Consider the following 27,423-nt stretch of genomic DNA (forward strand, 5'->3'; position numbering starts at 1 on the left):
AAGTTGGAGGTTTGCAGGGGATTGTGGGTACAAAAATGGCGCAGGGTGCATGTGAAACACACCAGCTGGAATCAACCAGATGTTTAGTTTTCAGATGTGTCTAGGTCTTGTGGATTTTTCTACATGGCAGCGTCCCAAAGTCCATAAAGTGCAGCCCTCGCCATTCCAAGTGGGATGATTTTGAGAGTAAGCCAAGTTCTCATGGCCCAAATGTAAAACTAAAACCCAAAATAATCAAATGCCTTCTTGCTTGCAGTGGGATAACATGTTTTAGAGAGCGGGGGAGAGCTGAAAGACTGTTACCCCCTTCAGTTGAGGTTGGGGCGTAACCAGGCCCATACTGGTTGGTAGCCACCACCCCAATATTTTTTTGTTTTTTTTTAAATTCCCTGGCATCTAGTAGACTTTCTGCCCCCCAGGGTGTGGATCAGGGGTAATTGCCTCATCTGCCCACTGGGCAGAACAACTTTGGCCCCATTTATTTGGGGTGGGGGTATGGCCATACTCCCACCCTCTTATTTTTGGAAAAAAAACTTCCCTGGTGGGCTTTATGCCCCCCCTTGGGGCACATGGGCCTTCCAAAAATAGGCCCCGATATGGCCAACAGTAATGTGCTCCCTTGGGGAGCGACCCTTACCCAAGGGGCTGCCTCCCTAAAAAAAACACACGCATACACACACACCAATCCCTGGTGCCTAAGTGGTTTCTGCCCCCATGGGGGCAGATTGGCCTAACAAAAATTGGCCGATCTACCCCCAAGGGGGGCAGAAATGATCTAAATACAATTTGCCCCCCAGGGGAGCGACCCTTGCCTAATGGGTCGCTCCCCATCTCTAAAAAAACAAACAAACAAAAAAATAACAACAAAAACAAATTAGCCCTGGCGCCTACAGGTTTCTGCCCCCGCTGGGGGCAGATCAGCCTAATAACAATAGGCCGATCTGCCCCCGGGGGGGCAGAAATGGCCTAAAATAAATTCCCTCCCCACCCCCCTGGGGAGTGACCCTTGCCTACAGGGTCGCTCCCCTTGCGTGACATTGGCGCAAAAAAAAAAATCCCCGGTTCCTAGTTGTTTCTGCCCTCAAGGTGGGCAGAAATGGTCTAAATACAATTTGCCCCCCAGAGGAGCGACCCTTGCCTAATAGGTCGCTCCCCATCTCTGAAAAAACAAACAACAAAAAAAAACACAACATTTTTTTTTAGCCCTGGCGCCTACAGGTTTCTGCCCCCCCCCCCGGGGGCAGATCAGCCTAATAACAATAGGCTGATCTGCACCTGGGGGGGGGGCAGAAAAGGCCTAAAATAAATCCCCTCCCCCCACCCCTCCGGGGAGCGACCCTTGCCTACGGGGTCACTCGCCTTGCATGACATTGACGCAAAAAAAAAGATCCCCGGTGCCTAGTGGTTTCTGCCCCCTTTGGGGGCAGATTGACCTAAAATCGGAAATGGTCTAAATACAATTTGCCCCCCAGGCGAGTGACCCTTGCCTAATGGGTCGCTCCCCATCTATAAAAAAACAAACAAAAAAAAAACACAAAAAGAAATTAGCCCTGTCGCCTACAGTTGATCAGCCTAATAACATTAGGCTGGGCAGAAATGTCCTAAAATAAATGTACCCCCCTGGGGAGCGACCCTTGCCTACGGGGTCACTCCCCTTGCGTGACATTGGCACAAAAAAAATAATCCCCGGTGCCTAGTTGTTTCTGCCCCCCTTGGGGGCAGATTGACCTAAAATCGGCCGATCTACCCCCAAATGGTCTAAATACAATTTGCCCCCCAGGGGAGCGACCCTTGCCCAATGGGTCGCTCCCCATCTCTAATAAAACAAACAAACAAACAAAAAAAAAATTATCCCTGGCGCCTACAGGTTTCTGCCCCCCCCGGGGGCAGATCAGCCTAATAACAATAGGCCGATCTGCCACCAGGGGGGGGGCAGAAATGGCCTAAAATAAATTTGCCCCCACACTCCCCCGGTGAGCGACCCTTGCCTATGGGGTCACTCCCCTTGTGTGACATTGGCACAAAAAAAAAGATCCCCGGTGCCTAGGGGTTTCTGCCCCCTTTGGGGGCAGATTGACCTAAAATCGGCCGATCTGCCCCCAATGGTCTAAATACAATTTGCCCCCCAGGGGAGCGACCCTTGCCTAATGGGTCGCTCCCCATCTATAAAAAAAAAAAAAAAAAACACAAAAAAGAAATTAGCCCTGGCGCCTACAGGTGATTAGCCTAATAACAATAGGCCGATCTGCCCCCAGGGTGGACAGAAATAGCCTAAAATAAATTTTCCCCCCTCCCCCACCCTACCCCCCTGGGGAGCGACCCTTGCCTACAGGGTCACTCCCCTTGCGTGACATTGGCGCAAAAAAAAAAAATCTCCGGTGCCTAGTGGTTTCTGCCTCCCTTGGGGGCAGATCGGCCTAATTAAAATAGGCTGATCTGCCCCCCAGGGGGGCAGAAATGGCCTAAAATAAATTTGCCCCTCAAAGGAACGACCCTTGCCTAAGGGGTCGCTCCCCTTGCGTGAAATTCACGAAGAAAAAAAACCTCCCTGGTGTCTAGTGGTTTCTGTCCCCATTGGAGGCAGATTGGCCTCATAAAAATAGTCCAATCTGCCCCCAAGGGGGGTAGAAATGGCCTAAATATAATTTGCCTCCTAGGGAAGCGACCCTTGCCTAAGCGGTCGCTCCCCACCTCTAAAACCAAAAACAAAACAAAAAAAAAAAAGATCCTTGGTGCCTAGAGGTTTCTGCCCTCAGGGGGGAGGGGGGCAGAAAAGGCCTTAAAAAAAAAATGCCCCCCCTGGGAGCGACCCTTGCCCAAGGGGTCGCTCCCTCATGCCAGTTTCATAAAAATAAATAATTCCCTGGTGTCTAGTGGGCGTTTCAAAAGCCAGATTGCTTTACAATCAGGCTTTTGAAACGCTCAGAGACACTTCCAAGGGAAGGAAATTAATTTCCTTCCCTTTGAAACCTCTCCGGCCTCCTCCACGTGATCGGAAGAGAAATGCTTTGCGCTTCCAGTGCGAAGGAGGAGGCCTGTGTGACAATCAGCACGCGATCGCGCGCTGACGTCATGGGGGGAGTTCGGGGGTGGAGGGGATTCCCCTTCCATCCACGACCGGGGGTGTGTGGGTGGGGGGCCCATGGGGGTGGCGCTAGCACTTTCCCCAGTTCCCGGGTGCAGGACGAGGTGATCTCGTCCAAGGCAACCGGGAACCGGTGCCTTGGACGAGATCACCTCGTCCAAGACACAGAAGCAGTTAAACCACCATGTATAAGGAGAGAACTAAACATAACATAGCAATCACCCAAATAAAGTACACTTCCAACATGCACACATGTTATGACTTCCTGGAATAAAAAATAAATAAATAACTGACCTACAATTTTAAACGACATAGGCCCTTGCTGAACACATACCAAATCATACAAAGCATTACAACTGTACCAAAAAACACTCATGCAAAAAACACTCAACGACACTCACTTAGCACTAGCACACATCAGTAGAACATTTATAACCATAATCATCTATAAACAAACCCTAATGCGCAATAAACCTATGGTCACATAGCACACACTGCCCACCTTCATACTTCACACCAATTCCATAAGTAAAGTCTGGAAAACTATACTATCTGCACTTAGAAATACCTCTATGTATGGTATGTTATGCCTACACCATGAAGGCATCACACCTCTAAGTGATGTAGGGTACCGGTAATGTGTCACCCATCACTACCGGCATGTTTTCCCCCATGTCCTCCTCGCTTTTTATATTTTTTCTGCTCTTCTACATAGAAGTATGTGGTGGGAGTGGAGTTCTATGGAAGCCACATAACGGAGGCAGATGTATGGTTATTCTTGAGCTGACCAGTGCAGCATGGCTGCCAATCTGGGAACCACATGCCAGCCAGGAGTGCTGCAAGTGTTGAGAGGGCCTACAGTACCGAGCATGTCTCAAGGCGTGCCCCAAGTATACTCCAAGCCACATATCCCTCACCCAGACTCACCCCACTGCACTGGATGGTGCTTCACACAGCTTATCTGAACTTCTGTTTTCAGCTGGTGGCTCTTCAGCAACATCATAGCAGAAAGTCAATGCATATACAAAGTCCACATATTAATCTGTGGATTGCAAGTGTTATATCATATCTACTGCTCCCTGGGTCTTGTGTTGTTCCATTGCATCATGCACAAAGTGTAATTGCAAGGATGTAGTCTGCATAATGTTTGTCAGAATCTGGCACAGTTAACTAAATACATGCATTACATATTGCTGTATCACATGTTGGCACACAGGAGCATGGTCATGACCGATCATTGCCTTTGTCTAGTTGGTTCATGTCAGACACAAATCAGAGACCGTGTGAACATGACATATCAGTCATTATGCCATTGTAATACAAAAATGTCAATGCTAACTCATGCACAATGTACACTTCAAAGTAGCAGCTATCACATGTCCAGAAATAGCCATGCTTGATGCACCCATTTATCATCACTTGTTGCTCTCTAAATCATGCCTACATTCCAGTGTGCCATCATGAGTGAATGTGTGGATGACATGGCTTGCGTAAATAAAGCCATCACGTGTCCAAAGGTTACTTTGTTTTTGTAAAACTATGACAAAGGTGCAGATAAAAGGGATTAATACAGTGTGCTCTTTCTGTTCTTTTATTACCCGTTGTCACTCATTGCACAAACGGACAGATGGAAATAACAACCTTGCATGGGACAGAGTGGGCTGCGTGGCTGTTGCAATATTGATATTGTCTCCTATTATGTGCATTAAGAAGTGGAAAAATGTGCTATAAGTCTTCTGCTCTCGCAGCATTCTTTCTCGTCTGACAGCAGGATATCAGTGAAAGACAGGACAGGGCAGCAGGACGTGTTTGATGCTAACTTAAAGATACAGATGACAGTTCAACAGAGACAAATTGGAGAAAACATTGTCATATATGGAACCTTGTACTTGGTATTTGTCGATGATCATGTGCTGGAACAATGTTTTACCTGGCGGTGCCACAGATAATTGGTCTGGATGGGCCCTCTGATGTCGGCTGCTGACCATTGGTGCCTCATGGTGGCTCTAGACATACTCCGGTCTCGTGTTTGCTCAGTGGCTGAGGTGGTATCACCACTGAGAAGGAGGGAGAGGACACTGACGGGGGAGAGTGTCTGCCGGGGAGTTTAACGCCAAGAGACTGGGTGGAGACATGGACACTACATGCCCATATTCTTGGTCGGAAGCCGCTACACCACTAATGACTAGGACCCATTCCTACCTCGCCCCCCTGCTGAGTGTGCCTGCTAGAAAGGATAGTGAATGATGGTGAGATTTGCATTGGACAACTCAGAGCCCTTTTGTGTCTCTCCATGTCAGATACCACAGTTTATCATGCTGGCAACTTTTCAGGATCAAGGGGCCTTACAGAGGTGGTGGAGACATGAAGGCACTATCAAGAGAAGTAGACTGTCCAGCATCTAGTAGTCTGCTGCCTAATGTCTCCATGGACATTGGCAATTCAACCCACCGCCAAACCCACTTTACCCATCTCCTGCCCCATGACCATGTGAGCACCAGCACGTCTTCCCACTCTTTACACTAAACTTCCACAGTGTCCGCAGTGCCTTAGAATTGTCTGGGTCTGCCCTGAACCCAACAATGTCTATGCCAGAGTAGGAGCTACATGTAGTCAGGGGTTTGATTACTGAGGATAGCCAGAAACTTGTGCACTCAATGCAAGACCTAAAATAAATTTGCCCCTCAAAGGAACGACCCTTGCCTAAGGGGTCGCTCCCCTTGCGTGAAATTCACGAAGAAAAAAAACCTCCCTGGTGTCTAGTGGTTTCTGTCCCCATTGGAGGCAGATTGGCCTCATAAAAATAGTCCAATCTGCCCCCCTTGCAATAGTGAGAAATAAATGTGAAAGGTTTTCACTAACAGGACATGTTAAACTTAAACATTCATGTCCAACTTTTTGAATGCACTGCTCTTTTAGGGCCTACCCTAGGGGTGACTTATATGTATTAAAAAGGAAGGTTTAGGCATTGCAAACGACTTATTTTGCTAGGTCGAAATCACAGTTTGAAACTGCACACACTGGCTACAATGGCAGGCCTGAGACATATTTTTAAATATATGTTTTTAAGGGCTACTTAAGAGGGTGATACAATAAGTGGTGCAGGCCCACTAGTAGCAGTTAATTTACAGGTTCTGGGTATATGTAGCCCCACTTTACTAGGGATTTACAAGCAAGTTAAATGTGCTAATTGGGTGTATGAGAATCTCACCATGTTTAAAGAAAAAAAGCACAAGCACCTCAACATTGGTTAGCATTGGTAAAGTGCTCAGAGTCCTAAAACCAACAAAAATTAATTCAACAAAACGGGAGGGGAGAAGGCAAAAATGTTTTGGGTTGACCCTGAAGATATAGCCAGGCCCATGGGAACTTGCAATGTAGAAGACCAGTGAGAGACAAATGCAATAAAACATTGGCATATAGGGGTACTTTGTACTTGGTAATTACCGAAGAACATGTGTTGGCATGGTGTTTTATCTGGTAATGCCACAAATCATTGGTGTCTGGATGGACCCTGTGAAGTCCTCTTCAGACTAATGTTGTCTCAAGTTGCCTCTGCACTTCACAGTTGATGCAGCAGCTGAAGAAAATAATAATGAAAAACTTCTATATATAATGGGTTCCTGTAAAACACTTACATTTTTGTGGTAAAGTCATATGTGTAGTTGAAAAGCAGAATAATAACAGGTAAGTTTAAACTTTATTTGTATATATACACATTTATTTTTTGTATTTTTACATATCTACACATATATATTACCCTATTAACCCACAAATTTTGAATCCTAAAAAAATCCCTTGCCCCAAAATTCCCTTGCCACCCAAAAACTCTTAACAACCCTAAACCCTAAAAAAAATCCCCTACCACCTAAAAACCCATAACCACCCTAAACCCTAAAAATTCCCCAGCCACCCCAAAACCCATACCCACCTTAAATATAAAAAAATTCTGTTGCCATCCAAAAACCCAAACCCACCTTATAAATTCTACATATATATGTGGTCGCCAGTAGATAGCTAAAGTTAAGACCTAGTTTCCATAGGGAAAAGCTTTTTTTGTTTTGCCAATAACTGTCCCGGTTTGCCGAATCTTCACAAAATTTTCAAAACAGTCTGTTCAGCTGCTGTCTTGAAAGTTTCGAGGCGATCCATCAAGCGGTAGGGAGAAAGGGGGGGGGGGCAGGAATTTTCGTTTTCCCCATTCATTTTCCCATAGGGTGTTTAGACACGCCTACAGCCGGAACCGCGGACAGATCTACACCAAATTTGGCAGGAAGCTAGATCTTGGTATGCAGATTGTTCTTTGTTATTTGCTGTAAATCTGTCCAGTAGTTTTGGATTTATTAAAGTTAACAAATATATAGGGACACGGAGGCTCCATGGATCCTGGAGGTCTCATGCAGAGATCTGATTGGCTGCTAAAACTTCATCCAGGAAGTGTTGACAGCCATTTTGGGACTCTGCTTCAGCCGAGTCCCAAAAAACACCCAAAAAAAGAAAAAGGGGGCAAGGTATGAATACCCTAGCTTTGGTCCTGGAGTCCCCTTATGACCCCGCAAGGGCTAAAATTACATAAAAATAAAAAAAAATCAGCTAAATTTGCGGATGGGTCTGTGGATTTTGAAGAAAATTAAATACAAAAACAAGCACAGTCTCCCACGTTTGTTGGTTTACTAGCCCCCGCATGGGCCAAGTCCCAGGAGCATTGTGGGTATTTTAAATAATGGAGAGGGGTGCACAGGCCCCAATCTAAAGGCCTATTAAAGCCCGGGGGACCATCACCTCCCCATCTCACCTGGGCTGAAATTAACCTTATGTGCATTATGTGGGGGGTTGCGTGCGGACTCGAGACCCTCTTCTCCCCCAACCAGCTCCTGGGACCACCACCTCCCTGGGGCTGTACTATTAAAAAAAATAATAATAATAATAATAGGAGGGCAGCGCAGACCCCCCGCCCCGGGGACCACCACCTCCCTGTAGCAAATACAACAATTAGTTTGGGGGCCACACAGACTCCCCATTCCAGTGGGGACCACCACCTACCCGGGGCTTTTCACATTTTTAAAGAAGGAGGGGCAGCTCGGCCCCCCTTCTGGGCCAGACCAGCTCCAGGGACTGCCACCTCCCAGGGCTGGCTCCTGCTGCCTCCTGAGGTGCCCACCCTTGGGAGATAGCTGTTTGCTTTTCCTTGACAGGAGCTATGGCAGCTCCCGCCAAGCAAAAGCAAACACTCCACCGTAAAAATGCTCCAGCTTGCAGGGAGCTGCATTTCGAATTGTTCCCTGCATGCAGGAGCAATGCCAGCTCTCACAGGAGGCGGGAGCCAGCTTGGACATCTGGGGCCTCGAGGCTTGCCCCCCCAGTCTCCAGCATTTATTTAAAAAAAAAAAAACTAGAATCCTGCCTTGCGTATTTATACTAGATAAATATGCAGGGCAGGATTCTTTGTGGCAAGATGTTCATTTCACAGAAACTAAACTTCAATGGAAAGCACTTACAGCTATAAACAAAGCAGGTGCCCAAGTTGGAGCTTCACTTCTGTTAAGTACTACACATCCTAATTTGTTGCGCAAGATAAAGGCAAACCAAGTGTGTTTTCTTTGCATTTCCTATGTGAAAAGTTACTGTAATCCATGATGGAGGCATTTGCATCCTTGCTTTTTTCAAACACAATAGCTCATGAACTGACTGTCACGGGTAGCTTCTTTCTTGTTATCTGCTGCTGAGACCAGAGATTGTGTTATGACTTTTAAAAACTATAAGTATGTAAAATGGCATAGCTTACTAAAAGGACCCCCAACCTGAGCTTGTTTGCTGCTGATCTTGAAGACACTTTCTTCACGCATAGGAATATGATCATATCTCCACCAAACAAAGGAGCACTTCATGAGTGCTGTGTGGTTGGCCTGTGGCCAAACCCTGCTGCGCACATCCAAAGGCCGTCCGTGGTGTGAGTTTGGGAGTTATAGGGGGTTGGTCGCAGGGCCTGACTGCAGGCTAGGCCCTGCGGCCGACCCCTGCCATGGAAAGCAGAAGGCCATGCATGACAGTTGTTGGATTAACATAAAGTAATTAAAATTACTTTCCCCAAAAAAAACATGGAAAGTCACTGAAAAAAACAAAGGTTACAAGGACGTTATAGTTAGAAAATAGAATTAAAAAAATACATAGAAATTCACTTAAAATCCAAAGGTTACAGGGCCATTATATTCAGGTTCTGAATTTACTCACAAAAACATAGAAATTCAGCATTTATAGGTATGGTTAGTTGAAGTTACCATAACTCGTGCCCTCACCATGCACTTCTAATTACCCCACATATTACATCGCTCATGACTTCTTTGATAACATCATTGATAATATCAGTGTATTAGTGTAACATTTGCAGAAAATTATTGAGGAGAAAACTGTGTAAGACGAGGGCACGAGTTATAGTTACTCCAGCTAACCATAACTATAACCTCTGAATTTCTATGGTTTTGTGCAAGTAAATTGAAAACATAACTAATGTCACTTTAATCTGTCTTTTTTAAGTGTATATAGATATATATATATATATATATATATATTTTTTTTTAGATATATGTTTATTTTTTACACAAATGCCCCTCCTTGATTCGTGACATGGCGGCACAAGCACAGACTCACCCATAGCCAGTAACAGTTTAAAATAACTAAAGTTTTATTGGCAAGTCACCAATAGTCCAATTAATGAGTGTAAACATAAACATACAAAACGTTTGACATAGACGACACGTTTTGGCTAAATGCCTTCCACCTGGCCTCTACATTTATATATCTATATATATATATATTTATATATATCATTTCTACTTACCTGCAAAATACTTACATTTACAACAATTTCCGTGGTAAAGGCATATCTTTTGTGAAAAAAAAATGTTGTTTAAGACTTGTGGTAAAGGCTTTTTCATTGTAGAGCCTTCGTTGTAAAAACATCTTGTTGTTTAGCCTTCGTTGTTAAGGCTGTTTCCCGGTTTATATACTCTTAGAGGCTGCATTAGTTAAGGTGGGGACCACACTGACCTCACTGGAAGTTTTTTTTGGCTGCACAAAGGCATGCTACACTGATACTTGGTTGAGGGAAAAACTGCATAACAAAATAAACCCAGTACTCAGGACCTGTATGTTTTGCTTGTGCCTTCCCGAGGGTCTTCCGGAAGGGAATTTGTGGAAAGGAGAATCGCTTAGAAGAATCCCAGGGCGACGCCCACAATTTAGGAATGACTTAACTCCAGGACTGATCCCGTTGAACAATTATATTGTTCTTGTTTATTTTATTTTCCCTCTTTCTGGACGACCTTATGCCTTCTATCACTCTGATGGCTTAAGAATAAACAAATAACCACCATCAACATCTGTGTTGTGTTCTGTCCTGCAAGCCTGTTACGGGGGATATGTCTTATTCCTTTCAAATGAACAAATTGATAATTGAACCAACATTTTCAAACCTCAGAAAGGGAATTAGTGAGATGGGAATGCATGTACATGGTAATAAATGTACTATGGTCAGACTTGTCATACGAAGTGATGGTAGGGGGCCAAATTGTTGCTGATAGGTGGGCAGTAACCTGGACACCAGAGGACGTTATGTCACTGCAGCTGTAGAGATAGGCTTATACAAAGTAACTTACACCTTGATTAAACGCCCATAGAGTTGTATCCTGAGTGATAGCAATAGGGATAATGGTTCGGAGGTAGATGTTGATGTGAGTGGCAGGTTCTGTCATGACAAAAGACTTGTTATATGATTGGCTACAGTGGGGGGTATTGAGTAGGTGACAGAAGATCTTTCCATATATTTACAGTGCAGTAGCAAAAATGAAGGATATATTGTATGCACTAATAACAGAGACATCAACAATGGCCACACAGGCAGAACCGCAGCAGTGATGGTGGTGCCAGGTGCTTGAAGGGTTGGCAGGAAAGGACCTGAAAATGAAAAAAAATGACTTGATGTGGATAAGCCAATGTGAGCCCTAATCATAATTTTAACTGTGTGAAGAGTTTAGATTTATGGCAGTGTTGAGCTATGACAAACAAAGACTGACAAAATTGTGTTTGTAACAGCAATCTAGTGATAGCAGGGATGCATTGTGATACCGGTACTGGTTCTGCCACAGGAGAGGTTGTTGCTGCTGCAGTGGTGCCTGTAATGCAACCAACACGGAGACTGTCGAAAGGAAAGTTAGAAGATAGCAATGATAATAAGTTCAGACTTAACTGTAACAAGAGAAGTAGGGGAGTGGTGGGGATAAATGATTGAATTGTGGGATTATTGCTTACATGTGAGGGGGAGAGTGTTTTTCTGTTTAAGGACAGTGTGACATGAATGGGTGTCAGTTTCTAGGTAAGATATAGAGGTGTTTTTCCCTTACCTTGATAGGATTACCTGAGACAGGTCAGGTGCATGGTGGAGAGGACACCCTCATCAAGGGGCTTGAGATGGAGGTGGGATTTATGTCCGCCACCAGTCAGAGACTTTGCCACCTGTACCCTGTCATACTTGTCCTTCACCCCTGTCCTACCATTTCTTCTTAAGATTTCCCTGTTCACCCTGCCCATGAGTTCCGGCCACAAGGCCACACCCTCTGCTGTATTGAGGGTTTACTGAAGCAGACCAGGTAGTCCTTTGTAGTGGTCCTCTACAAAGTTAACTAAAAGTTCTGTCTCTTCCTCACTTCTTCTTCCTTTGGACTGGGGTGGTCTTGACCATGGTGGCTGTATGTTGTGTTTAGCACCATTTTATCTCACAGCACAAGCGGAAGAGGGCAGAGTCCAGGGTGTGGCTTATATGTATGTGCTTCCTTGTTAATATTTGTCAGGTTTGTGATTTTTATTATCCGCAGGTGGTTACTGATTTCCTATTCTTTTTTTTATTTCGTAGTCTTGCACAGCATAGGTGGAAAACTCCACGTACACCATGTGGGACTAAGTTCATCAGCATATGCCTAATACATTCCTGTAAAATTACTAGCATTAAATCATAGGTCTTATGTGAGTCATGCATATCCCCATCACCATATATAAATGGGGGTGGGCAAGTTCTCCTTCTACTAGGTGTGAATCTCTCCATGGAGTTGCTGATTGCGGGTAGGCAGAGATTTACATGTATGTGGAAATCTACATTTGCTCCATCTGTATATTTACTTTTGTGAATCAGGTCATTGTGTTTGAGAGGAGCTGTGTTTTTATTAATTTATAATAGCATGTTTATACTCTTGGAAGGCACATATGAGGTCGTTTTTTAAAAATGATTTAAAATGGGGCTGACCGATCTCTTGCAGGATTAGAAGCTTACCAATTGACATTTGTAGCTTTTGTGCTAGGTCATTCGCTTTATAAAATCAACCAGTGTCTCTATGACCCCATCTAAATTCTGTGCACAGTTTGGCCATACTTGAGAGCTAAATGTCAGGTAATGCTGGCTTTTCTTTCAGGAAAAGGGGAAAAGCTCTTCCTATGTATTGTATGAGGGGCGAGGCCCTGGAGGCTCTGTCCTGCTTATCGAAGCTATAACCGACAACAGTAAAAGAGTCCACCAAGAAATCAAGTACATCATGAACAGGAATGGGTAAGTGCTTTGTGTGTTTTTGTTTTCTGTGGTGTGGATGACATACAAATGAGGACCTTCTCTAGAAATGGGCTTGGTAAGCTTCTTGTTTGTTGTGAAGGTTAAATAGTAAGTGTGAGACAAAGCAAAAATAGTGCAGAGGACTGGAGGATGATGAAGTTTGTGTCTTATTCGGCCAGCATCTTATTCAATCCGTCCTCCATTTACTGAGCATATATTCAGACATCTGCACATGAGACATATCCTCTTTAAATGTAGCTGAAGTCCCATTGATCATATAGATAGTCATCTGTATATGCATATTTGTGATCTTCCTGTAGAAAAAAAAGTACTAATCTAGATTGTTCTCTATAGTGATGCATTGGTATACAGTTGTAGCCTGGGTTCATGGTCATGCATAACTCCTGCAGTCCCCTTTTGTTGCATTAGTGTTACCTCAATAAGATACATTTGGGCTGTACAAAGGCCACAATTATATTAAGCATGCATGACTACCACTGCAAATTTTACTTATAAAATATTAATGATTTCTTAAAAACAAACAAAATTAATCACGCAAGTCATAAATCATTTCCAACAAGGTCATAAATCAATCACAAGTGACAGGTCAGCAAAAATTATACATTGCTATTAGGTCATAACTCAAAAGGTGACATATCTCAGTCCAGCCCTAACCTCTGCTTGGCCTGGTTTCTGGCACTCTCCTTGTTTGGCAATCATAAATGCCGCTTGGGGGGATGTCCTTGGCATATTGTTGGTTTCTCCTTGTTTGTGACAGGGAAGTAGCCTCATATTTTGTTTAGGCTCAACTCGCTACCATGTTTGTGTCTGTGCCCTGCTCTCCGTCTGCAGGTCTGGGGTGCGAGTGCTGTGTCCCCCTGCCGGCCCCATTAAACCCTGCCGTAAGCCATCCCCATATGGGTGGCCCCTGTTTTGGCCCACCGCCTTACTAGGTGACCCTTATTACCAACAATTATCCCCCTTTCTTTCCGCCACACCGCTTGTGGGGCTCGCGTCTCCAGGCGGCTGCACCAGGTGTCCCTTACTTCTTCTAGATTTTCCCAGAAAATCTCCATGTCTTCTTCCTATAGGTGTACCCCATCTAGGGTGTATAGCCCCGGGCACCTTGGGTGAATGAGGCGGCGTTCTCCAACCCATTTCCTTTGCAGTATTTGCTGACTGCAATATTCAGCCTCCTCCTGGAATTATCTACAGCATGTTGGACATGCCCCACGCCAACTGATCCTGGGTACGATCTCAGACCACATTATAGTGGTCTCACCAAAAATCATGGCTGTCTCCGTCAAACCCAACCGCATGTCATTGAGGAGGTCTTTTCTGCCTAATTGAGCCAGGTCGTTACCCTCTAAGAGAATGAACAAAACCTCTGGGTGTTTGCTTGCTGCCTCCCATAGCCGTTTGAGGGTTGCCTGAAGCTGGCCTCATTTCATGCCTGGGTACCCCCACCATTTGATGCCTGTTGCATTCGGGCCCTTCCTTTGTTCACCACCTTGGTTCCACCATGCCCCCATTCTATGGATGAATGAATGCTCGACCACCCACACCGTTCTGGACCGGGTTCCTGTTGAACAAAACAAAGTGCTGTCAATTGTCAAGGCGAAGGCCTGTGCCGTGCTCATAGCCATTGTGGTTGTGTACATCTTTTGTTGGCGGTGGAGCGCCACCTGCCTATTGCCATGATACCTTCTTCTGCCAGCCTATGATGAGCCGCTGTTGTGGCAGCTCTGATCCTGTTCCGACCCCCCCCCCCCCACAAGATGAACATGTGTGCCTAACTTTGCATCCTGCCCCCCATGAACATTGATCCTTCTCGTATTTCCAGCATATGGATGGCGGCCCCCTATCCCCGGAGGCCTTCCAACCGTGGCTTGGTTTATACCTGTGAGCTGGCCAAAACTTCTCCTGTTTCCCTTTGAAATAAGCGCTCCGAAAGTGATGCTTACTTTTCCCAGCCCATGCTTTTACTTCCTTTGCCACCATCATTTTATGGATGTAGCTAGACACATCCTCCTCATTCTATTACATATCTGGATGAGCCTGCATCTTTAATCTGAAGCCCTTATCGTACTCAAGCCACACATTGTCTGGAAACTGTGTATGTGCTTCATGAATCTTGGACTCCTACAACCACAGATCTGCTGCACAGTGGGGGAATTTCTCAACTATCACATATGCCATCACTCTGAATGCATCCAATCAGTTATCGAAGTTCCTCTCTTTCCTGGCTTTCTTCCTTTCACACCTATCCTCTTCCTTTTTGTCACATTGAGTAAGATCTAGATCCTCCGCCTGAATTTCCAAAAGGGTGAACATGTCAGTGAATTCCCTCCTCCATATCCTGTCTTTCACTCCTAGCGGGATTGCGCTTCCTAGACTCGTCGCCGTTGTGTCATTGTTGGATGACCTAAAGAGTGCCTTGCATATGTCTCAGGTGCCATGCCTGGTACCGGTGGGCTTTTGGTGATGGGCTCCTTGTTACCCCCTGTTGCGCCCCATGCCAGTGTGGGAGACCCTCTTAAAACCTGGTTGCTTCTCCTCCCTAGCCCTTCTATGTCATGCACACCGCTGACAGTTGTACTGCCAGCCCTACCTCTCTCAGTAGCCTGACTTTGCGCGGCGCCAGGGGTTTTAAATAGCAAATGGGCAAAGGATTTAAAGCATTCTTCTATGATTGCGCTAATATGCTCACCCTCTGCTGTCTTCTCCTTTTCCCCCACTGCTGGGCCTACGACTCTTGTGCTGGTGACAGTTGGCGGCTCCTTCCTTTTGGTGACCTTCTTGGACACTTTGATGTCGTTCCTCTGGTGCTTCCTAGGTTTTTGTGGGGGGATTTTTTCCATGCTTGATGCTGTTCCCTCGTTGATGTTTGTTGCTGCGTCATTCCCATGTTCTGCCAATTCTTGTTGCAGCCAGTCTTTGCCCTGCATTGCCGCTTCCTTTCTTATCCTGGTGATCATCTCCTCGCTGTCATCAGGTTGTTGCAATGGGGCCTGGTCCTCCATGTTTGATGGCGTCGCCCCCACTTAACTTGCTGGGTTTTGGGGGGGGTATATACGTTTAGGTGTTTGTTTGTGCCCCTTAAAGACAGTTACCCCCGAATTCAAAACAGGGTCTTTTTTTAATTTTTTTTTAAAAGGTTGAGCCCCTGTGCTGCTCCTCACTGCCTTGTCTGTTCAAGTGTGATGCAAAAAAAGCCGCTGAGCAATTTATGCCAAAGGGTGGTGGAATCAAACCCCTGCCTTGGAAGGGCTTAAGCCACCAAAGTACTGATTATTATAGACCCAACAGGTGTATTCCAGGCCAAACCCTGTTGACCATGCTGCTGAACTACGGCTTCTCGCTATTGCCGGTGAGGGGAGGCTGTGCTGTGCCTTGGTCATGCCCCCCTGCTATAATTATATTCTTCCCTGCATTACTATCTGACTCCAGGGTCGAACTCATGCCCAGTGTTTATGTAAACCAGCCCGCTTATCTTGTTATGCTACAGCATACCCCGCTGAGGTCACGCAGAGGCTTCAAGTCGTGTTGCTGTACTAGACAACGGTCCACTGAGCCTTTTGCCTTACTTTTGCTCCGCCCCTCCCTGCTGACTTGCCTGACGTCCGGGTTCCTCCAGAGTTGCGTTGCCGCTGCGATCCTCTGGTTGCAGGTGGGGGTGATAGCGCAGGCCGCGTCTCGTCGCTGCCTACACAGCGATCCTCACGCCTAATGCCTTCGGTGCCCCGTTCCGTTTCCTCAAACAGCGCAGCGTCTCCTCGGCCTGTCCTGGATGCCACAAACCTCCGCCCGTCAACCCAGGGCACAGCGGTGACTTGGGGAAAAAACTTCTGCTGGCTGGCACAGAGTCGCATCACTGCCGCTGCAGTAGTCCCCTGTGCCTCAAACCGACCTGGGTCATTCACCTTTGAATTGCGGTGCCGCGCTACCTCTGCTGAATCCTTGCAAGCCCCTGGGCTGTGATGGTACAACTTAAGGCAGCGCGCTCTTTGATGCTCTTCACTGCTGAAAACAGTATAGGGCCGCCATGCTGCTGATCACTTCAGGTAAGTGAAATCGGGACATACATACAGTGACACTCCTTGTTGGTGTAAAAGGTCATTTATTTTAGGACAGGGTTTAAACACAACATCATTTAACTGTATATCGTCCTTTTAAACCAGACCTTAACTTTTACGAATTCCTTTGCCTTCATTCTCTCCTCAAATAGCTCCCTTCAATTCTCCTACCGTATACGCTCCCCTATTCCTCCCATGCCTTCCTTGCTTGTAGCCTACCCCCCGCTCTGATCCTTCACCTCCTTGTTTTTCCCCCTGGAAGGGTGTACAAGCCTGCATCTGGCTCTCCACCCTCCCCCATCTCCTGCTACACCTCTCAAATCACCTGCCCTAAATGACTGCTAACAAACCCTGCTTAACAAACCTACCTTTCCTGCCTGACCTAAATATAGCCTTCCCCCCCTGCCTTCCTACGCTGGGTGGTCAAAACAGCTCCCTATCTGCCTAGTCGGCGCCGAAAAGAGGCCGACCCCACCCCTCCACCCCCCTTATAAACCCATGACTCAATCCCTCCTCCACTTACCTGTCTTCCAATAGGGCACCTCCGCGCCACTTCCTCTGCCCCGAACGTACCCGCGAAGAGACTAGACCGGGTCTCTCTCTCCGCGGGCCCCTCCATAGTTGTTTTCTGTTGTTGCGTTGCGTGCTGTTCCCAAGTATTCCCGTATGTACTCAACGGTGGGGAGACAGTGCTCCTTATGCTCCCTGCGCACCCCCCAGGTCCACTTCTCCTTCCCCCTTATTGCCCCCCATTGGCCCCTGCACCTTCGCACCACACCTGGCGTTCAGGGGTCACTTGGAGGGGGTGACGCGAAGGTGTGATGTCCTTTGAAGTGGCCGTCAGCCACCAGGCCAGTCAAACCAGTTCTTTCGAGTCCCAGACAGCTGTTAAGGGTCCGGCCCTTGATGCCCCCTTTGGGGGCTACCTCTAACCAAATCTGTAATGTATCCTAGAACACTCTTAGCCTACTTGATTTTCATATAAAAAATAATAGTTACGGACTTGAACATAGCTCCTTAGATTTTGCTTTCATTGCAGGATGTGTACAGGGGGTGCCAGATTTTAAAGCAACTATTTTGTGGTACAGGCCAAAATAATACTGGTAATGTACAGGAGTGATCTCCTTTATAAATAAGAATGCAAAGGTGTATAGCCTAGTTGATTTTCATTTAAACAAACGTATCCTTATTTGGACATAATTGAACAAGCAGAGAAATGGCTTGCTATTGGATTACTTATTTTACAATCAGATTTGTTTGGATCAAACGAAATTCAGAAGGATCTTTTAAGTGAATGTTGTTAATACGAATTACAGTGTACAAAAGCATGAGCCAAGGTAATTGTCAGATAAGAAAAGGATGTTTATTTATCTTACTTAGTTGTGCAGGTGGCATACAGTGCCAGGCATCATGAAAAATATTGCAAGGCTCGGTTAAGCATCCTACAGGTCCTCTATTGTACTTGATTGTGTATCTTGTTTGTGAACAAATGTGATATGAGTTGTTTCTTGTTGAAATCTTACTCTTATAAAAACTTGAGGGGAAATTGGCACACTCGGTTCTAGGTTTCTGGAAAAATGTAGATTAGCTAAAAACACCTTTTATGTACAAAACTGACATATATTGATAAAGATACCCAGATTTGTCAAGCAGAATGTAGGAAAGCACCTTTTTTTTGTACATGGTTAGGCCCCACTTCTTGCCTGGTTACTGATGTGTTTTTGACTGTTAGTGCACTGGGTCTCTGCTAAACAGGTCTCAAGTACCAGATCTCCTCCCCAAAGCTGCACAGTTGTTTTGCACAATTGTCAAACTCTTTAGCTACCACTATAAAGACCATAGTAAATGGTATCCCTGGTACTAGGGCCCGGGGTACTGAGGAAGGTCTCTGAGGTCTGCAGCATCAATTGTGCCACCCTCAAGGACCCCTCACCTAACACACACAGTGCTGCCAGTGTAGACTGCATGTGTTGGTGCTGGCCAAATTGAAAACACGACCTTTCACACACCCCTGTGTGCCAGGTCCCCTATCAATGCATGTGCCATCTGTAAGTTACCCCTAAAGCTGGGTGCATCCAGGGACCTGCCCCTGCTATGTGTCTGTCGATTCTGAGACACAGTAAATGCACAGGGAAGCTATTTTAAATGCATGTGCTGGACACTGGTCATTACAAGTTACCCAGCTACATAATGGCATCAAACATCTTAGAATAATAAACCCTCACTGACCCCAGTGATGAATGTATTAATAAGTGCACATAGAGGGCACCTTAGAGGTGCCCCCTGAAAAACCTACCCAGCTACTGGTGTGTTCACTGACTGGTACAAACCATTGGAGCCACCCTAGACCGAGTTCTGTCCCCCTGAGGTAAGGGCCATCGCTCTCAGAGGCCCAGAACAAAGTCCTGCTCTGGGCGGAGGTAATAACACCTTGTCTAGAGCAGGATGGACATTCCAGGACAGGGAGCTTCAAAGGTCTTGCCGCCTTTGAAATGCAACCCAGGTCTCTCCAGATGGTAAAGATGACCGACCCCCACCCCCGTCCTGACCCCACTTTTGGAGGCAGCATAGATGGGAAAATTACTTAAATTAGGAGTGCACACTTCATGCCACTCCCACCCCTAAAGTGGACGAGCTGAAGTGGACACTACTTTTCAAATTCCACCATCTTGCTTGGAAGAAATTAGGCCACTAGGGTTAGGGTTATGCCAACTTCTCAGCAGAAGTGGTCACATGAAGGGTGTAGTCACCCCAAAGGTGTTCGGCCCATTGGCTACCGCCTGGCACTCCCTGTAATGCCCCTGAATTGAGTATTTAGGTGGCACCCCTGAACCCTAGAACTCAGATCTTGACTACCTATGAAGAAGAAGGACAATGAAGAGTTGACCCCACAGAAGAAGAAGCAGCTGACCCGCTACCTGCCCTTTCGGCCTGCCTGCTAACCTCACCCAACTATGCGCAAAAAGTCTTGCCCTGCAGCTTCCAGAAACCCAGGAAGCCTGTCTGCCTTCTAAAAAAGACTCAGAATCCTGTGAGCAGCGGACCTGCTCAGCAACAAAGTATCTAACAAGAACTCTGCAGCCTGGAAACCTGACAACTGAAGGGACATCTGCACCCGACGACCTCAACCTGGTGAGAAGGCCATCAATGGCGCCAGAAGCGCTCCCCAGCTGTCCTGAGCCCGCGTCCACCAGAGTGTCACCCCTGCTGGACTCATCCAAGTCACCTGCAACCCCTGCATGCAGGTCCCTTCACCCCCAGCCTGGTGGTGAGAGAAAACCTGAAACCTACAGCAACTACTGCACCCCTGACCCCAGCTGAGGTGGGTGATCTGTGCCAGTGACGTCCCCTGGCTCCTGAGATCTCGAGTCCACCCTGGGTCCACCCCTCCCGGACCTCCCCCCCCCCCCTGCAGCTTCAACTCACAGGACCCCCTGACTGCGAGTGCTCCTGGAGAAGAAAACCTGATACCAAAAGACACTACTGCATCCGTCGGCCCTCGGCACAGGAGAAGAGGACCAAAGGTGCATCTACATCGCTGAGTGCCCCACGTCTGCTACCTATTTTTGTCCCCCACCAAATTTCCAGCTAGAGCCCTGCAGCCTGTTTGTCACGGGGTCAATCTCCCATAGGAAACCATTTGGCACTCGACACCTTACTGCACCTCTCCACCCGGCCGCCCCAGTGCCGCCCTGTGTGACCTGTTGGTGTGGTTCTGATCAGTGCACAGTACTTACCTTAACTCTCTGAGATTGGCTTTGTAAGTCGTTGTTAACCCTGTGTTTGCTGAACATTGTTTTCCTCCATAGGATAACATTGAGAGAACTTTGAAAACTGCATAGTATTTATGCTTAAAAGTCTATTTACCTGATTACATAGTTCTTGGGTTTGAAACATATATAAAAAGAATTGTTATATTTTTCTAAACTGTTCTTGGACTTTGTCTTTGAGTGTGTGCCTCTGTGAGCACAACAAATGCTTAGCACTACCCTCTGATAAGCCTATCTGCTTGCCAGCACTACCACAAAATAGTGCATTAGTCTTATCTATTTTTGCCTCTGCAATACCAGTTGGGGATTCACTGGACTCTGCACAGTATACTTCATGTTAGTGTACTCAATAAAGAGCCAGTTTCCTACAGAGAATTATTGTCATCTCTGAATATTTGAATGTTTTATTTCATACTAGTTAATCTATATTTTCTTTTTGGCCAAACAGCCCATTTATTTTATAACACAGTCATAAATAGTTAAAACATAAAACTAATTTAAATGGATTTAGACTACATCATTTTTTCTTTTGGAACATACTTACTACATATTTACTACATCTTGCCTTTGACCCAGTCCAACGCTCCGCTGTCTTCCAGGTATGTCCACGCTATACAGTTACATAAATCTATAAATGCAGAGTTTCCCTCGATAGTAAGAAAAAATGTTGAAACAAACTTGCTTGTCAAGTGACACGTCAGTCTAATACCTCTACTGTTTTAATATAATATTTTCCCATCAATTCCAAAGATTAGATGCAAAATTGCAGTAGTATTTAATTACAGAGGGTGGAATTAATAAGATTGTGCAGCTTATTTCCATCTACAAATGCCGCCCCTTATTGAACTGCTGACAGCCTTATTCAGATAGATACATGAATCACACAAAACAAATGCTTCTTAAATTATGATTTTTCACATCACGTGTCTTCTGAAGAGTCACAATATAGAGGAAAGTGATTTGTGGTCCAAGATGCAGAAATATTAGTGCCTATTTTCTTTAGGAATGCCTTACCATGATTACATATCATTAAGTGCTAATTGGCGATGACAAAATCGCACAAAACAGTTGTGGAACATAAAAATACTGTTCCAATTTTAACTCCAAATATCTTACAGTCATTAAATGTCATATTCTTTTTTTCACAAGTTTCAAGTCATTCCACATGCAAAAATGACTAAATGCAAAGTGTGAAGTGCCTAGTATATACCAGTACAAAAAATGCAGAAAACGCAGAAGTTCATAAAACTTCCTAGCACCTTATAACATATATAAAAAAAACACATCCTTTCCTGAGCAATGAATTTTCCCTATTAAAAATCATTAAAGGGCATCTGAAATCCCACATTAAGGCACCTGAATGTACATAGCCATAGTAGCTTATGAAACTCAAACTTGTTTCCCTCACTTTTTCCCATTTTAGGGTTGAGCGCACAAGCACTCCAGCCTGCTGTAATCTCTCTGTGGGCTTTAACCACACCCATCAGTTTTGTTGGTTCATGGGCTTGCCTTTTAAATATCGCTTGATTTTATTTATAAAAGGCATGCATACGTCATGCCTTTTCCGGTGTTTAGCCCTCCTCGAGCACACCGGCCAACTACTGAAAACATACGAGGCTCCATGTTTTTAGCATGGTTTCTGGACTACTTTTTCTTTTTTCCTATGCAGCACAATCTCGCTGCACATTTCTTGATACTTTTGACTGAGATAGAACTTCTGTTTCATTTTGTGTGCTCCTTCACGCTCATGGTGTGGCGCTTTTAAATCGGGTCGCTTATGTAAAACTGTATTTTTCATTTTTATTTAATGTGGCAATAAAAGTCAAGTTAGGACTTTACAATGCTAATAGCTCTAAGTCGAGCAAATGTGAGACCCATTTTAAGTAAGATAATGTTGTTAGTTTCCTTGAAAAGGGCTTAAGAAGCTTTAAATACAGTTTATCAAATCAGAATGAAACTATTGGCAGATAGGATTAACAAAGTGGCGTCTTACTTAATACATACGCACCAGAATAGATTTATAGCTGGCAATTGAACACTAATATTAATTACCTAATGCCTCTTTACCTAATAGAGACATTAGATATGTTTCTTACTAATCTGTTGGACATAGAAAAGGTGTTCGACCTGCTGGTCTAAGAGACTTTTTTTGCCAGGATACGGAAATTTGGATTTTTTCCCCAGATTATGGACTTCATTAGGAGGATGTATTTGAGGGTAAAAGCCAAGATAATTTTAAACTCTACAAACAGAGGCTCTGTGAGGGTTCAGCGCGGAACTAGGCACTGTTGCCCCCTCTTGCCAGTCCTCTGCTTTTTCATTGAGCCCTTGGTGATAGCAGTTCAGAAGGATATAACTATTCAAGCACCACTCTTTTTTGTTGCTGAGATTATATTGTATGCTGATGACATCATGTTTTTGCCTGCTTCAAGGGAAGAAGGTCAGAGTAGTGCCCTCGATATTCTCACAGTTTTTCAATCGCTGGGAGGGTGTAAGGTGAAGAGTGCCAAAACTGATGTCATTTTCAGCAATTGCCCCACTGTAGAGTTTATTCTGGAGTTTAAAGACTGCCTTCATACCCTCCATAAACGGTATTTGGGCATCTATTTTTCAGAAGACGTGAATGATCTATATGATTTGACCTACAGTCCCTTACTGATTGAGGGTAAAAATCTGTTTCCTAGGTGGATGTCGCTTCCTCTTACGCTGTTGGGCTGATTTGCCTTAATTAAAATAGCCATCCTTCCATTATTTAATTACTTATTTGTGGCAGCACCATGCACTATTAACTCTAAATTGTTTGCTGAAGTAAACTGAATGTCTTCTTTGTTATGGGTTAAAGCCAACTCAAGGATAGCACTGTGCACTTTATATCACAGCATGGAGAAAGATGGACTAGCCCTCCCTTGCTCTAAAATATACTATTATGCACAGTACATGTTCAGATTTATTAAGACAAATGCTGCATGTATCCACCTTCAGAACAAATTTGTGGATAGGATTCTGGAAAAATGTCAAATTAGAGACTTGCCTGGACTTGTCAAGAGCAGAGCACAGTTTTGTAAGGTTTTTGAGGTCCCTTATGTGAATCTGAAAACTCCTCTGAGTCACCTAGAGTTAGGAGGAAGGGTCTTTATGGACCCAGCTATTGAAGCCAGGTGGGGCAGGAAAGGATTTGCGAATTTGGGTGATTTTATTTTTTCAGAATTACAGATGGAAAACCTGGGGAGTGATAGAGCCCTTGGTGACGTATCATACAAGATGGTTGCAGTGGTTCTATAGCATTCTACTCAACATATTACGTAAGATCGATCTTAAAGAAATGCTAACTAAGAAGGCATTGGTATTGAATTTGGTGGAAAATATTAGAAAGATAAGTCAGTGGAATCGATACCTGTTGTTCTGTGAGAAAATAGACCTGCATGCTCAGATGTCAGCAAAATGGTTAAGGGAATAGAATGTGATATTATCGAAGGTAGACTGGTGGAGTATCAATGAGTTTGAATTTTTTTCTTGAGTGGGGCCAATTTTCGCAAGATGCAGTAATTCGCAAAATGGCTGTTATAGCGAACCCCCAGATTTTTGCATGAATTGAATCAGAACCACCTGAACCAGTGCTTATGTGTGGAGTGATAGGAGGTTGGGCCCACCTAGTTTGCTTGTGTAGTAAACTCGCCCACTTTTGGGAGGGTATTTATAGGTTTTTAGAAAATGTTCTGGGGATCCAGCTACCACAAATTATGCTCTGGCTCTGGTGGGTGTGAGCCTAATGTCAGGTATACCAATAATTATACAGAAGCTGCTTTATACTATTATGCTTGTGGTTTGGTCCCTGATTCGTCAAAGATGGAGGTCCTACCTTGTCCGTGTCACTCGCTGACTGGTGGGAGGAAATCAACAAGGTCAAGGAACAGGAAAGGATGTTTGTGGTGAGGTCTGGTAATATAAAGACTTTTGGTATGATTTGGAGATTTGGGGGAGTTAAGAAGTGGTGAGGATTCTGACATTCTGGGTTAACTAGGCCAGTTGAAGGTTAACAGCTGTATGCGTTCCTTTCTTTATTTTAAATGGCATCTTAACTATTTATGGAATTTTCTTTTAGGTGAATGTGTATTTATTCAAGTATGATATGTAAAAATGATTGGTTCAACACTGTACAACTCAATAAAAAAATAAAAACACTTCTGTGTCCTTGGCAAGACTTCGGGTTTTAATGGCTGTTTTGATATGCACTTGTTCTGCTTGTGACAACTTATCCTTATACAATAGGACAGATACATTACACTTAGTAAGCAATACATTCATAAAAAGGATGGAACTGCCATTATGAAGTTCAGAAACTACTAGGAGTGCTAGGAGTCCACATGAACACAGCCAGCATACTCAGTCCTGACTATTTGAAACCCTGGAAAGGGAAGCTTTGTGTGTTTGCATTTTTATTGCTTACCTGCCCATTTCTATAGCAAGCAGACCTGTCACTGTAGCTAGTTGCATTCAATTCTTTCTTCAGATGAGACATTTGCTAATATTGGTGGACTTTACAGGAAAAAGCCTGCATTGCCTATTCAGCTGGGAACTCTTCAAAGCATTACTTAAAGCAGGTCCTTGCCCAGCATATCATTTGTTTGCAGTCAGACCAATATATGATATAGTGATCCTAATGGACTGCTTGATTGGAGGCATGTGTATCATAGAAGGATAATTTAATAGGCATAATGAGAGCTTATTCAAAGATACTGCAGATTACTCACTAGAACACAAAAACCTAATATCTGAGGCTCAGCAGGAGATTTGGAATTGATCCCAAATTTATTATGCCTCCATCTCTCCTGTAGGCATCAGAAATGATTAAGGCTACATATTTTAGGTTTCAGTAATTTTCACTGCATATGGAGTTTCAAAATTGATCCACGGGAAGAGAATGACCTCCATAGTCAGGTTATTAGTTTGTCCTTGATGAAGGATCTACAAGAAGTGGTTGAAATCCAATTGAAATGTTGACTCCAGAGGATGCTTGAAATCCATGAAAAAAATGGCAATTGCATTGAAGTATACAAAGTAAATTCCTCCAGTTGATGATGTAAAGTCTAAATATACTATTTGTACACGGACAATAGTCTAACCTTAATGGAACGTTAAGGATTCTTTGTATAACCGATATGAGTGTGAAGGCAATTAAACTATTCATAGGTTCAGCTACAGCCTCCAAGATGCCAAAGCCAAATGCTCTGCCTATTGCCCACTCTTTTGCATTAAGCAATGACAGCTAATTTTTCTTCAGCCAACTTGTTTCTAAAGCCTGGGACTCTTCTTAGGGTCCCAGCTTTTAAGGAAAAGCCTAAACAGACCTACATGTTACTGGTTTATGGGACTCTTGAACTGATGAAGGTAAATTGTCTGCAAAGCACTTAGTGGATAATTGACAATAATTTTTACTAATTGAGCAAACTGTTTAGAACAGGTGGAAGCACAACAAACATTTTGGTGATCAGTATTCTGACAAGAAAATGTGTTCTAAATGGGAATTTTAAAGCTTATTGCTGTTTTCTGAATTATCTTAACCAGATATTTGAATGGAAAGCCCATAATAACATAAGTGATGAATAAACTGCTGTGTAAAAACATCTGGTTAAAGATCAACATTGACTGGGGGGGGGGTGTTCATCAAGAAGTTAAAATGTACATTCACCTAAAATAAGGTTGTATGCTTGCCTCAAAATGATTGTCTAAATCATTCTTTAGCTTCTGAACCCCTTAATGGTTGAATACAGGTTGTAGTCTGGATAATGGTGATCAATGGTGATCAAAATATAGGAAAACAAAATATTGAGAAGGTAAGAGCCCAAAGGGAGCTATTGTTTACTGTTATTAACTCAAACATCTATGAACCTTGAACATATAGATAGATATCATTGAGGTACATAGATGTGAAGTTAGTTAGACAATTTATGCATACTTACCTGTCTATATTTTGGCCCTTGGTATTCTGGACACAATATTGTAACCACTCGATATTCGTTTTAATACAAATGTACAGTTTGACAGCTGAGTTTTTCTAATTCATAAAACAGTTTTTCCAAAGATTGTAAAGTTTTCCTAAATGCGGGTCCTCTACTGACTTCTTAAAAAGGAGGAAGGAAAAACATCTGCTGTCATTTTAATATTGTCCCTCCATCAAGTGCACCTTAGGCAAATTATGTCACTGGTCAATTCCCTACCTTGATTTATATGGCACATAATTCTTCTTTTGCTTGTGATGATTTATAAGCTAGAAAACCTATTCTGTAGGTACTATTGTCACTGGATTGTTCAAGAAGAATCCATAACACTAATGTTTTTCAGGTTGCTGTGTGAATTTTGAAGTGGAGAAGAGTAGCACAGGTCTAGGTCCTACTCTTTCATCCTGATAAAATATCCTGAAAAATGCGACACTCTGTGATGAGAAGCTTATTTTGTACTGAGAGTGTGGTGTTTTCTTCCAGGGGGATGCTGTGCGATGGGGCACGGCATTGCTTCAGTAAAAAGGGCGTGATTGTGGCCCGAGGCGAGAACAGCAAGAACCAAGCCATTGAGCTGGACCAAGCATTGGAGCTGGCAATTGAAGCTGGAGCTGAAGACGTCACAGAGGTGGAGGATGAAGACGAGAGCACTGTGCTGAAAGTGAGAGTTCAAATTATGAAGTCTTCATGACTTCTGAAAGCAAAATATTTGTCTGTGATTATCTTTGCTGTTTTTCCCATTATTTACAAGAAAATTATTTTGTCTTTGTAAAGATGTGTGACTGATGAATCCTTTATGTCTGCTGCAGGATATATATTTGTGTGTGTGTGTTTGTGTAAATGCATGTGTTGTTTTTGGATATGTCAGCTTGATTTTGTTTTATTCGGTGCTTTATGA

At 44.2% G+C, this 27,423-nt stretch overlaps 1 protein-coding gene across 4 annotated transcripts in view; it reads left to right on the forward strand.

Annotated features, from left to right (window-relative positions):
• Positions 1-27,423, forward strand: part of TACO1 (translational activator of cytochrome c oxidase I) — a 133,774-nt gene that overhangs the window by 96,708 nt on the left and 9,643 nt on the right. For all 4 annotated transcript variants that reach the window (XM_069238016.1, XM_069238015.1, XM_069238013.1 and 1 more), the window contains exons 4-5: positions 12,547-12,680; positions 27,009-27,186. In XM_069238016.1, coding sequence (XP_069094117.1) covers positions 12,547-12,680; positions 27,009-27,186 — 312 coding nt within the window. The remainder of the gene's footprint in view (positions 1-12,546; positions 12,681-27,008; positions 27,187-27,423) is intronic.

The sequence above is a fragment of the Pleurodeles waltl genome, chromosome 6, assembly GCF_031143425.1.
Source record: "Pleurodeles waltl isolate 20211129_DDA chromosome 6, aPleWal1.hap1.20221129, whole genome shotgun sequence".
Lineage (NCBI taxonomy): Eukaryota > Metazoa > Chordata > Amphibia > Caudata > Salamandridae > Pleurodeles > Pleurodeles waltl.